The 13321-nt window shown below is 40.4% G+C and overlaps 1 protein-coding gene and 1 long non-coding RNA gene across 16 annotated transcripts in view; one reads left to right on the top strand and one right to left on the bottom strand.

Annotated features, from left to right (window-relative positions):
- LOC117203479 (uncharacterized) overlaps nucleotides 1-13321 on the top strand; it is a 38834-nt gene that overhangs the window by 23485 nt on the left and 2028 nt on the right. Inside the window, exons 2-3 of the long non-coding RNA XR_007472645.1 lie at nucleotides 8819-10461; nucleotides 12257-12616. This is a non-coding gene — a long non-coding RNA (uncharacterized LOC117203479). The remainder of the gene's footprint in view (nucleotides 1-8818; nucleotides 10462-12256; nucleotides 12617-13321) is intronic.
- The window catches only part of RIMS2 (regulating synaptic membrane exocytosis 2), a 635932-nt gene continuing 632797 nt past the window's right edge, over nucleotides 10187-13321 (bottom strand). For all 15 annotated transcript variants that reach the window (XM_049700520.1, XM_033438139.2, XM_004275317.4 and 12 more), the window contains one exon: nucleotides 10187-13072. In XM_049700520.1, the coding sequence (XP_049556477.1) occupies nucleotides 12854-13072 (219 nt within the window). In that variant the 3' untranslated portion in view covers nucleotides 10187-12853. The remainder of the gene's footprint in view (nucleotides 13073-13321) is intronic.

The following is a 13321-nucleotide window of genomic DNA, read 5'->3' as shown; positions in this document are numbered from 1 at the left end:
TTTAAGGTAATTATCGATATGTATGTTCCTATGACCATTTTCTTAATTGTTTTGGGTTTGGTTTTGTAGGTCCTTTTCTTTTCCTGTGTTTCACACTTAGAGAAGTTCCTTTAACATTTTTTGTAGAGCTGGTTTGGTGGTGCTGAGGTCTCTTAGGTTTTGCTTGTCTGTAAAGCTTTTGATTTCTCCATTGAATCTGAATGAGATCCTTGCCAGGAAGAGGCATCTTGGTTGTAGGTTCTTCCCTTTCATCACTTTAAGTATATCATGCCAATTCCTTCTGGCTTTTAGAGTTTCTGCTGAGAAATCAGCTGTTAACCTTATGGGAGGTCCCTTGTATGTTATTTGTCATTTTTCCCTTGCTGCTTTCAATAATTTTTCTTTGTCTTTAATTTTTGTCAATTTGATTACTATGTGTCTTGGTGTGTTTTTCCTTGGGTTTATCCTGTATGGGACTCACTGCGCTTCCTGGACTTTGGTGGATATTTCCTTTCACATGTTAGGGAAGTTTTCAACTTTAGTCTCTTCAAATATTTTCTCTGGTCCTTTCTCTCTGTCTTCTCCTTCTGGGACCCCTATAATGCAAATGTTGTTGCATTTAATGTTGTCCCAGAAGTCTCTTAGGCTCTCTTCATTTCTTTTCATTCTTTTTTCTTTATTCTGTTTCACAGCAGTGAATTCCACCATTCTGTCTTCCAGCTCACTTATCCATTCTTCTGCCTCAGTTATTCTGCTATCGATTCCTTCTATTGTATTTTTCATTTCAGTTATTGTATTGTTCATCTCTGTTTGTTTGTTCTTTAATTCTTCTAGGTTTTTGTTTAACATTTCTTGCATCTTTTCAGTCTTTGCCTCCATTGTTTTTCCGAGATCCTGGATCATCTTCACTATCATTATTCTGAATTCTTTTTCTGGAAGGTTGCCTATCTCCACTTCATTTAGTTGTTTTTCTGGGGTTTTATCTTGTTCCTTCATCTGGTATATAGCCCTCTGCCTTTTCATGTTGTCTGTGTTTCTGTGTATGTGGTTTTTGTTCCACAGTCTGCAGGATTGTAGTTCTTCTTGCTTCTGCTGTCTACCCTCTGGTGTGTGGGGCTATCTAAGAGGCTTGATGGGAGGGACTGGTGGTGGGTAGAGCTGACTGTTGCTCTTGTGGGCAGAGCTCAGTAAATCTTTAATCCACTTGACTGTTGATGGGTGGGGCTGGGTTCCCTCCCTGTTGGTTATTTGGCCTGAGGCAACCCAACACTGGAGCCTACCTGGGCTCTTTTGTGGGGCTAATGAGAGACTCTTGGAGGGCTCACGTCAAGGAGTATGTCCCAGAACTTCTGCTGCCAGTGTCCTTTTCCACATGGTGAAACAGAGCCACCCCCCACCTCTGCAGGAGACCCTCCAACACTAGCAGGTTGGTCTGGTTCAGTCTTTTTCAGGGTCACTGCTCCTTCCCCTGGGTCCAGATGCGCACACTACTTTGTGTGTGCCCTCCAAGAGTAGAATCTCTGTTTCCCCCACTCCTGTCGAAGTCCTGCAGTCAATTCCCACTAGGCTTCAAAGTTTGATTCTCTAGGAATTCCTCCTCCCATTGCCACACCGCCAGGTTGGGAAGCCTGACTTGGGGCTCAGAACGTTCACTCCAGTGTGTAGACTTCTGTGGTATAAGTGTTCACCAGTCTGTGGGTCACCCACCCACCAGTTATGGGCTTTGATTTTTACTGTGATTGCACCCCTCGTACCATCTCATTGTGGCTTGTCCTTTGTCTTTGGATGTGGGGTATCTTTTTTGGTGAGTTCCAGTGTCTTCCTTTCGATGATTGTCCATCAGCTAGTTGTGGCTATGGTGTTCTCGCAAGAGGGCATGAGAGCACATCCTTCTATTCCGCCATCTCGGTTCCTCCTCCCCAGCTCTTGGTTTTATTGATTTTTTTTCTATTTTTTTTAAAAATCTCTATTTTATTTATTTCTTTCCTTCAGCTGTCTTTAGGTTTTGTTTGTTTGCTCTTCTTTTTGTAATTCTATTAGGTGGTAGGTTAAGATATTTATTTGAGATTTTTCTTGTTTTTTGAGGAAGGCCTGTATCACTATGAACTTCCCTCTAAGAACTGCTTTTGCTGCATCCCATAAATTTTATATGGTTGCGTTTTCATTGTCATTTGCCTCAAGATATTTTAAAATTTCTTCTTTGATTTCATCGTTGATCTATTTGATTTTTAGTAGCATGTTGTTTAGTCTCCATGTGAGTGGGGTTTTTTTCTCATTTCTTTTTCAGTGGTTGATTTCTTGTTTAATACCATTGTGATTAGAAAAGATGCTTGAAATAATTTCTACACTCTTAATTTTTTTGAGGCTTGTTTTGTGGCCTAGTATGTGGTCAATCCTAGAGAATGTTCCATGTGTACTTGAAAAGAATGTGTATTCTGTTTTTTTTGGATGTACTGTCCTGAAAATATAAAGTCTAACTGTTCTATTGTATCATTTAGGATCTCTGTTGCCTTACTGATTTTTTGCCTCAAAGATCTGTTCATTGATGTGAGTGGGGTGTTAAAGTCTCCTACTATTATTGTCTTCCCATCAGTTTCTCCGTTTATGTCTGTTAGTATTTGTTTTATGTATTTCAGTGCTCCTATATTAAGTGCATATATGTTGACGAGTGTAAAATTCTCTTCTTGTATTGATCCTTTTAGCATTATATAGTGTCCTTCTTTATCTTTTTTTATGCCCTTTGTTTTAAAGTCTATTTTGTCTGATGTGAGTATTGCAACCCCTGCTTTCTCCTCATTTCTGTTTGCATGAAATATCTTTTTCCATCCCCTCACTTTCAATTGATGCGTATCCTTTGCCCTAAAGTGGGTCTCTTGGAGCAGCATATTGTCAGCTCTTGTTTTTTTAACCAATCTGTCACTGTGTGTCTTTGGATTGGAGCATTTAGTCTATTAACATTTAGGGTAATTATTGATAGATATGTATTTATTGCCATTTTAAACCTTGTTTACCCATTGATTTTGTATTTCTTCTTTTTTCCTTTTGTGATTTGATGATTTTCTTTTGTATTATGCCTATGTTCTCTTCTTTTTGTTTTTTTGGAATCTATTATATGTTTTTGATTTATGGTTGCCTTGTTTTCTCAAGTATATTAACCCCTTTCTCTATCTACTTGCTTTAGACTGATAGTCATATAGCCTCAAACACATTATAGAAAAAAAAAATTCTACAATTTTTTTTTTTTTTTTACTCTTCTTCCCCATATTTTGTGACTTTGTTCCCTTTATATCTTCATGTTCATCCTTTTGCTGCTCATTGTGGTTATCATCTCACAGATTTTTTAAAAAATCTCTCTACTGGCTTATTTAAGTAATTTACTTTCCAATTGTGATTTTCTGTTTCCTATAGATTCTTACTTCTTTCCTTTTTAGAGAAGACCTTTAATATTTCCTTTAGGATATGTTTTTTATTGCTGTATTCTTTTAATTTTTGCTTGTCTGAGAAATTCTTTCTGTCTCCTTCTAAATGAAGATCTTGCTGGGTAGAATATTCTAGGTTGCAGATTTTTCCCTCAGGACTTTGAATATGTCTTGCTACTCCCTTCAGGCCTGCAACGTTTCTATAGAGAGATCAGCTGATTGCCTTATAGGGGTTCCCTTGTAATTAACTCTTTGTTTTTCTCTTGCTGCCTTTAGAATCCTCTCTTTAATATTTGCCAACTTAATTATACTATGTCTTGGTGTAGGTAAAGGAACCCTCTGTGCTTCCTGTACCTGGATATCTGTTTCCTTCTTTAGGTTTGGGATGTTTTAGCCATAATTTCTTCAAATACATTTTCAATCCCCTTTTGTCTTCTCCTTCTGGGATTCCTATTATGCATAGATTGGCATGCTTTGTATTATCCCATAGGTCTCCTGTGTTCTTTCATTTTTTTTTTTTTTCATTTGGGTATCTGTCTGCTGTTCTAATTGGGTGATTTTCATTATTCTGTCTTCCAGATCATTTATTCGTTCTGCATTATTCATCATGCTATTCATTGCCTTTAGGTCAGCTTTTGTCTCTGCGAATGAATTTTCTAATTTTTCTTGGCTCCTCTATATTGTTTCTAGTTTGTTTGTTTGTTTTTACAGTAATCTGCATTTCTGTCAATAGCCTTTCTTAATTCCTTCAGTATTTTCATTACCTCCTTTGTGAACTCGGTGTCTATTAGACTGAAGAGGTTTGTTTCACGGTTTGTTCCTTCAGGGAAATTCTCTTGATCTTTCAATTGAGAGTGGTTCCTCTGCTTCTTCATTTTTTCCCCTTATATTTCTCCTACTCTGTGAGTTTAGGAGAAATAATTAACTACTGTGGTCTTGGAGGGTTATTTTTATGTGGGAGCATCCCTGTGTAGCCTGCGTGAGTTTAATATTTTTTGGTGCGAGGGCTGTTTTTAGTATGGATGCCTGCTGCCCCTTTCCTCAGTGTATGCTGGCCATTATCCCCTTAATAGGAGGTGTGACTGGTATTTTGGTGACCAGAACCTGCACTGGATATTGAGTGGGGCCTCCTCTTTGCTCTGTGGTTGTCACTGCCCTGTCACTGTCACTGCCCTGTCAGGGGCAGGGTCTGCTCCCTAGTTGTTGGAGTAGAAGCCCCCAATCCATTTCTGAGCCGTGTTTCTGAGCTTCAGTATGAGATAGGCAGGACTGGAGTGTACCCACTGGAAAGGAGCCCCTGGGTATTCCTCCGCTGGAGCTGTTGACCAGTGAGTGTGCGCTGTTGTGTCACCGTCTTATCTGTTGTGCAGGCTCACCAAGTACATTGTTGTTTGCACTGCCCTTGGCCCCACCCTCAACCTTGGGAATGCCAGCACTTGGCCCTAGCGTCCCTCAGGCGTCGTTTTCACAAGGCCACCAGCACAGATCCACTGAAGTCAGGCTTTAGGACCACAGCAGTTGCGCGCCTGGACCCAATGTGGAAGGCTATGGAGGCAGCCCAGACCCTGGCCAAGCCCCCATGTGCACGTGCCCGCACAGTCCAGCCCACGGCTGCTAAGGCCAGACCTGTCCCAGTGGCAGAAGCACCCGTTGTGCGTTTGGATGTCCCACAGGCGCTGAATTTACAAAGCTGGTGGCACAGGTGTAAAACTGTGGCTCACGCAGTCGCTGGGAGAGATTTCAGCCCTGTTTCCTAAGTCACGTGACCCCTGGCACTCAGCTGTGGGTGCTGCTTTTAAAGTGTTCAACAGGGAGAAACAAGAAAGATGATGCAAAACGAAATGCCATGTTTTGGCTGTGGCATTGGATTCCAGGAAAGCGAGTAACCCGAAGGGAGGTAAGCCACGACAGTAAGGAGCAATGTACTTACTGTAAGGAGGAAGAACATTGGAAAACAGATTGCCCTAGGCTGAATCATGAGAAGAAACACAGTAAGACGAGAGCCTCTCACATGGTAGAAAGAGAGGAACACTCTGATGAATGGAGAGGCCTGGGGCTCCCTTGGACTTGGTGCCTAATTCCCCACACCCGGAGCCCTGGGTAGAATTGCCAGTGGGGAATGAGCTGCAAGTTTGCTGGGATGAAGGAGAAGACTGATCATTATTCTGGGAAAAAGCTGGAAGATGGCCCCAAATTCTTGTGATGTTGATATGGTTCCTGGCAAGTCCACTGTGTTGAGACCTTCTCTGACTACCCTGCTGTGGACCACTTTGCTGGTGGTGACATGAGACAGACGGTTGCTATAGGTGTTATCAAAGCAGTGGACAAAAAGGCAGTTGGAGCTGGCAAGGTCACCAAGTCTGCCCAGAAAGCTCAGAAGGTTAAATGAATATTATATCCGCCACCCCAGTCTTAATCAGTGGTCAAAGATGGTCTCAGAACAGTTGGTCTCAACTGGCCATTTAAGTTTCATAGTAAAAGACTAGTTAATAACAACAATTCATCGTAAAACCTTCAGAAAAAGGAGAATTTTTTGTGGACCATTTGTTTTGTGTGTGGCAGTTTTAAGTTATTAGTTTTTAAAATCAGTATCTTTTAATTGGTTAAGGCCCTCCTTAAGGAAATTATCCCCTGATTTGGATTAAGGCATTGGAATTACATTCATCCTGGAGACCACAATAGGAAAAACTGAGAAAATGGATACTAATTTAACTTGAGATAAGGCCTTGCCAGTTGCCCTGCTATGAATCAGTGGCTCCCAGTAGCAGGCTTAAATTAAGTCCCTTTGAAACACTGAATGGTAGGCCATTCCAGGTGTCTGCCCAGGTGATAGAATGTATAGATGCTTTAAAAGACCTAGCAGTTGCCAATGATGTTGAAACTTTGGGCACTATACTAATCTCTGTTCATGAATTTGCCTCCAACAGGTCTGCCTATCTAACTGAAGTAGATGGGAATTTCATTGTAGCTGGAGAAGGGTCAACCAAGTTGTTTATTTTTGTCTAAATAAATAGCACAGGAATTTAGTATATGTACTAAGAACTGGAACCAAAACACCCAAGTTCAATTACAAATTAGACAACAAAGTGCTAACGGGCTTCATCAGGTTCAGATAGTTGTAGATATATAAAAGGACAGACTAAATATTCTAAGGAATGTTTGTCACCTCCGGAAGTAGCCAGAGTGGTCCTCGTCCTTTTCGCACAAGTTGGTGGAGTGGACATTGGCAGTCAGGAATTGTAATAGGAAAGAACCTTTGTATTCTATTACAAGTTAATCACTATAAGTATGTTGCCTATAAGCTTAGGTTATACATAGTGGCCCATCTCTGGGAACCCTGTCTCCCAGGTAATGAGCATTAAGCTAAAATAAACCTTTGTTTAGCTCACAGGAAACACCCTGACCAGGCCCACCTGTGAATGACTGCAGGCAGGAAGAAATTAACACATCCCCTATGGAGGTGGACCAGAACCAGGAAATGTTTGACTTTACTCCCTCCTCTTTTAGTATAAAAGAAGCCTGAGTTCTAACTCAGGCACGATGGTTCTTTGGGGCACAAGTTCACCATCTTCTTGGTCTGCCAGCTTTTCGCTATTCCTTGCCCCAACAACTCATCTCTTGATTTCTTGGCCTGTTGTGTGGTGAGCAGTATGAGCTTGGACTTGGTAACACTGAGCCCAGGAAGTGCAAAATACCAGAAGGGAGATTTAGGTTAGGTGCTGGAAAGGAGAGTCTGCTAGAGACCATAGAACGAGCTATATTCCCGAATTCATCTCTCCAGCCACTTGCAAGCAGAGGTTTGATGGCCACCTTTTAGGGTTTCTCTTAACGCTATGAGATTGTCCTAGGTAACCTCAAAGGCTCCTTCAAGGTTCTATGATTCCATCAGCCTTGTCCTTGGCCAAATGTATTAATTAGGACTTGTGACTTCATATAGCAGGCACCCAACTAACCAGAGCTTGAATGTATGGGCTCTCTTGGAAGAGCAAAGATGCAGCCGATCCTCAGTCGTAACGGAACCAGGAACGTGAAACCTGCAGGACTCTCTTCAGTTCATGCCTCCACTTTGGCTTTGCTGACTTTCTTCTCTTTCTTAATCCAATTTCCATCATATATCAGAAAACATAGCCACTGACAGCTCCTGGCCTTTTTTTTTTTTCCCCCATCTAATAGTTTCTGTCACTGGAGATGAACTGCCTCTTTGGTATCAAGGCAAAAAATAACACATCTTCACAGGCCAGGGTACAGACTGACCCATTTTAGGAGTCTGCACCCCCTATACCACCATCAGTTGAAGCCAGAAGAATGGGACTAGTTAGAAAATGGCAGGTCTCTTGGGAACACTATGGATAGATCAGAAAAGGAAGCGTACTAAACAAAATAGTCCCCTACCTCAAAGCAAAATGGCAGGAAGCTGGTGCTCGGGCATTAAGAACACCACAGGTTTAAAGTCTTTCTAACTGCACCGTATACAAACTATGAACATAAATTTTAGGACTCGGGAATCTTCCAAGTTGATAACCACAATCTTTCCGAGAATATCTGAAAGGGATATTCACTGTTAGTCTGTGTATTCGGCAACTGTAATGTGCTTAGTGCTGAGCTAGGTGCTATGCTGGGTACAGAGCTGTAGACCATGGTTCCTATGTTCAAAGATCTAACAATTGAATGGGATTAGGACTGAGGAGCATTCTGAGAACCATCTTAAATATAATAGAGGATTATCCCTCACCAATGACTATTTATGCATAGTCCTCGCATCAAGTTTAAGTTAAAACTATCTTCTCAAGGAAAACCTCAATGGTTCAGAAATAGCTTAGGCTACAGAAATCTGTGTTGTTTATTCACTTGTTCACTCATAAACACTTCGTATGAACTCATCTTTGCTTTAGACACACCACTAAGTGGTAGAGTTACAGTTCCCTACCCTCAAATTTCTCAGCTGCTGTTCTCTCTGCCTGGAATATTCTTCACCTAACTCCCATCTCCCATTGCCACCATCACCTTGTATTTAACTCCTGTTCATTTTTATAGATATTAGCCTTCCTCGACTCTCTTGACTGGGTTAAAACACTGCTGTATATTCCCATAGCTTTTATCCCCTTTGGAAAGTTATCTTACTTGTAATTTTTTACCCAATGTGTGTCTTCCTTAGTAGAATGGAAGTCCCATGGGGATAGGGCCATGCTTTTTCTGTTCACTACAATGCCTGAAATAGTGTCTCAAAATAGCAAGGACTAAATATTCATTAATTTGGCGATATTTATGGAACATCTATGTGTCCAGCATTGTTCTTATCACTGAGGATACAAGAGGGGGGAAAACCCATATATGGTTCCTTCCTTGAAGGAGATTATAAGTTAGTCAAAGTGTTGATTTAATGATGGAAGAATGTTTAACTCAAACTCCTTATTTCCCAGGTGAAGAAATGATTGCCAGAGAGACTAAGTGACTTAAGTCATATGAAGAATTTGAGTGCCATAGGTTGTTTTTTTTGTTTTTTATTCCCTTTTACACACTGCTTCTCAATACACATTTCACAAACCAAAGGTGGATGTATGAACTTCTGTTCATTCAGTCCATGGATGCTAGAGGATATTGAGGCATCATGAGCTGTGTGAGTGGAGACAAACATGCAGAGAATGTGATTTTTATGCCAAGAATGTTAAAGGTTAAGTCAGTACAGACAGCTTTGGTGATTTCTTGGCCAGTTCTCCCACAGCCCTCATGATAGTGACCATCATGTCCTTCATCTTTGCTTGTGGACCCTCGGTGTCTGGAGTTCCTGGGAAGGTGAAGGTGTTGGCGTCGATGCAGCCATGTGGTTAGGGTTTAGTCAGGAACTGCTACAGGAGAGCTCAGTCCTGAGCCAGGAATTGCAGGAAGGGACTAACATGGATCACTTCTGAGAAAGTAGAAGGGCTTTTCAGGAGAGGGCATATAAAAAAGGCAAGGAGATTTTTAGGAGTGTATGAACAGCAAATAGCTTGCTAGAGCAGAGAGTATATATTAAATCGTGAAAATATGGGATGGATATGGGGGACTGGGCTGGAATCGAGTCCTTGGAAATGAAAGAAATGGCTGGGTCAAGGAATGGAGAGAGAACTAGGTTTGGATTTCAGTTGGATTTCTAATTAATCAAACTCGCTCTTAAATTTAGAGCCGGGGAGGACTTCCACTGGAACTCTGCTGGGGTTCCTTCTCGCAGTTTGAGGAACCACCCTAGAAGGGTATGGAGAGACCCTCTCCTCCACTCATACTCACTCAATAGAAGCCAGTCTTTGGACAGGTTGTTATATATCAGTTGCTCCATGTCAGGTTACCACGTGTGTGTCCCCAACTGAAAATGCACCCCACCCCAGTCCCCCACAAAGTTGAACTGACACATCAGTGGAAACACATAGCATAGTGCCAACTGTCACCCTCGCCATCTCCAACCAGGGAATGGCAGAGCCTGTGCGTGATTCTCTTTGACTGCTGTCAGTGGAGGCCACACTGACTCAGAAATCTCACTCGTTTAAATCTGTAAGTTGCTGAGTCATTTCGTCAGAAAGCACCTCAATTCTGCAATAATCTTTTTTAAAAGCAACCAGTTTTAATGATGTGAGCCGAAATCCTTTGGCATTTTAAAGTGCTCTACTGAGGGCTATCTGCTAAGACTAGCGGTTTGCTTCTGTTATGGAGAGGCGGAAAAGATGATTTCATTGTCTTTAAATCATGTGCGGGCTCAGGGAATGAGCTGTAGCAGGCTTGGGAATGTGTGGGAAGAAGTCAGAAGGCCATGCATACAACATCTGCAAAGAAAATGTTTTATTTAAAGTGTTAAATACCATCACGAGAATGAATTTGAGTTTTACATTAGTTGGTGTTCATTACAGGACTAATCTGCCCTTTTTTTTTTCCAGCTGGAATTCCCTTTACTTTTAAAACATACTATGTACAGGGCAGCAGTGGTCACTGGAATAGTGCTATTTACATGACTAAACCACAAGTCGAGGTGCAGACATGTGAAAATTAAAAAAAAAAATACACCAACGTTAAAATAAATACTGCATAATGACAGGTATGTACAAATATTCCATACAGTCATGTCCTTCTTATTAAAATTAGAAATAATTTATATAGGAATATGCACAAAAGATTATGTGACTGCGTCTTAGTATCAGGAAAATGGTAAACGTTTATTCTAAGGGAGAGTATAGACACTATAGGTCTAGTAAGTCAATTGTTGCTGGTACACAAGTGTCTAAATTATTTCCGTAGAGTTTTATTCATTCTTTTCAACTTTACCTGGGTCCATCGTAGGTCTCAGAATGTCAAGACACAGTCCCGGTGTATTTCGTATTGCACCACATAAAGAGAAGGCATTTTTAGTGATACTCATTTTTAACTTTTGCACCGTATCAAGCATGATAGTTTTGAATGGTCAACACTGAACTTAAAAAGGAACACAAGAGAGCAATTTTTGTGCGTGGCCTTAAACAAATGGTATGTACGTGGATTTCAAAAGTTGTGGCAAGAAGTTAAAATCCATCTATAAGAATGTGTTATCAAAGTGCACAGAAAGAAACAAAGAAATATGGGTGGTTTATTACATTACTCGGTGACTTTTCTCCTAAGTCGGGGAACTTAAGAGAAATTTGACCTTGCAGCACCACCCAATGGTAATAACTGTCTGTAAAACCAAAGGCAGGGGTTTGATTTTGGGGATTCGGGTGTAGACTTTTGGTGATGGCATCAAAGAACTGTAAATAGGCAGACTGACTTTCTTTGAGTCACCTAAAAATTGGAGCTTTAAAATTATCTGTTGCAAATTTATGTTTGCTATATTTCTTTAGAAATATAATTTGTGAAAAATTGAATTTTACTACGGATAAATGAATTAATACACAGTCTTGTGTTTCAGGGCTCCAAACTGTTAGCGTTTCTATTCACATAGTAAATGGAAATTGGCTAAAGGAATTGCTTCATGCTTTAATTAATTAGAAAACAAAACACAAAACCGAAGACCTTCTAAAAATAATACTTTAACCCCTGTATGAATAATGCTGGTGCTAAAAACAAATTAGACATTACAATGGCCACATGATTTTAGGATTTTCCTGTAAACTGAACTTTGAAGATGAAAATAAAATTACCATGCACTGTACAATAAATTGCAAAAGTTCAAATATCTTCTTTATCAAATACATGCTGACTTGCTCTAATGTACTCCCAAGTCATGTTGCAAAATCCTTTTCAACATGCTTGAAATAAAGAAAGCTCTTAGTTTTTTCCCCGCCTTGAGAAATTCAGAGATTCAGAAGCATCTACAGCTCTGAATCAAACATGGGGTATAAGAGAGTATCAGGTCAAAAACTTGTGATTTTTTAGCATAATGTTCACTCTGGTAGGGAGAAAGAAAATAAAAGCTTAAAAGAGAGAGAAGAAGAAAAGTGAGATAGAGGAAGAAAGATGTGAACAATTTGCACATATTGAACTTTAATATTTGTATATTTAACATGGAAATAAATTGAATATGTTATACTTATTTGTCACATGAAGAGAATTTTAAGTATTTTCTAGAAAGTATTTTCTTCTGTAATGTCTGCCAAAACACAGACTATGATTACTTTAAAGAATAAACATGGTGTGTCTTTGTATCACCCTGTTGCATTCTCTCCCTTTTTTAAAACCATGCACTAGTGAAATTTATTTTTAAAAATAATATAAATTGTTGAAAATGGCTGATTTTTATTTTTATTTTTTGCAAGTTGCAGCCCCAAGAAAATAATTTAAGTATTCAGCTAATCTGTGTCCATGCAAACAAAAGTTTAATTTCATTCAGTACAGTGGAGCCACAGAATTTTGTTTTTCAGAGTCCAACTCATCTTGGCATTAGTGGGTACCATGCCTGCTGGAGCTCTGAAGTCTGCCACTGTTCACGCTGTCACACGACTGGCTGCTCCGGTCCCCGTCCAGAGGATCACTGACGTTTTCGTCCTGGACCAAATCTTTGGTCTCTTGCTTTTCACCTGATGCTTCCTAGGACTTCATGCCTTGACTTGTAACATGGCTTAATGGCTGGATAGCTCCATTTCTGTGGCATCACAGGACTTTGGGGTCAGAGAAATGAAGAAAAAGGAATGATAAAAATATAAAGGTGCCATTGAAAAGGGCTTTTGTTGCATGAAACTGATTCTTTGAGATTAATCCATGGCTTCAGATTGGACCAAAACGTGAGTGTTATTGAACTCCAAACCTGATAGTTCGTCATAGCTCCGCTCTTTCACCTGAGGGCCTTCTTTAGGGCACAATGTGTGCAACTTCCTCTGAGAACACAGGATCGCTTTGTATCCCTAGAAACAGGCTCAGAAGACACAACATTAAGCATGCAGTGTTACCAGGGTTTGCGACCTGTGGGGTTTTTTTCTTTTTTTGTAACGCTGGTTGCTATGACAACAGTTTTACAGCTGCTATGAACGAGAGTAAGAAGGTCCAGTTGAACTTTCCAGAGATGATTGGGAAGCTCTTCTTGTCAGAGGGGCCAAGGTTGGATCTACTAGGGAGGAAGTGGGGAAAAGTTTGAACCAGCCAATCACCATATTGGATAGCTCCAGTTCATCTAAAAGTATCTGGGCCACTCCCATAAAGGATTTGTGATCCATGCGGCCATAGTCTCCCCAGACTATGATCTGTTGACAAAATTAAAAGAGCAATGTCAGTATAATCATGTATGTAAAAGCTTGTCAACTAAAATACATTCAGTTAGTGTGTCGACATCAAACATCAAGTTATGTAGTTGTATTTAATTACTGGGATAGTTGTCTTTGCAGAATCCGAAGGTACGTGAGGAAAACTTTACAGGAGAGTTAAGACCATAAGGAAGATGGGAGCTCATGTGTGATGGGGGTTTACAAGTCTATAGTCACTTTAAAGGAAAC

Source organism: Orcinus orca, chromosome 17 (assembly GCF_937001465.1).
Source record: "Orcinus orca chromosome 17, mOrcOrc1.1, whole genome shotgun sequence".
In the NCBI taxonomy this organism is placed as follows: Eukaryota; Metazoa; Chordata; class Mammalia; order Artiodactyla; family Delphinidae; genus Orcinus; species Orcinus orca.
The sequence above is the reverse complement of the archived record's forward strand: the minus strand, read 5'-3'. Positions and strand labels throughout refer to the sequence as shown.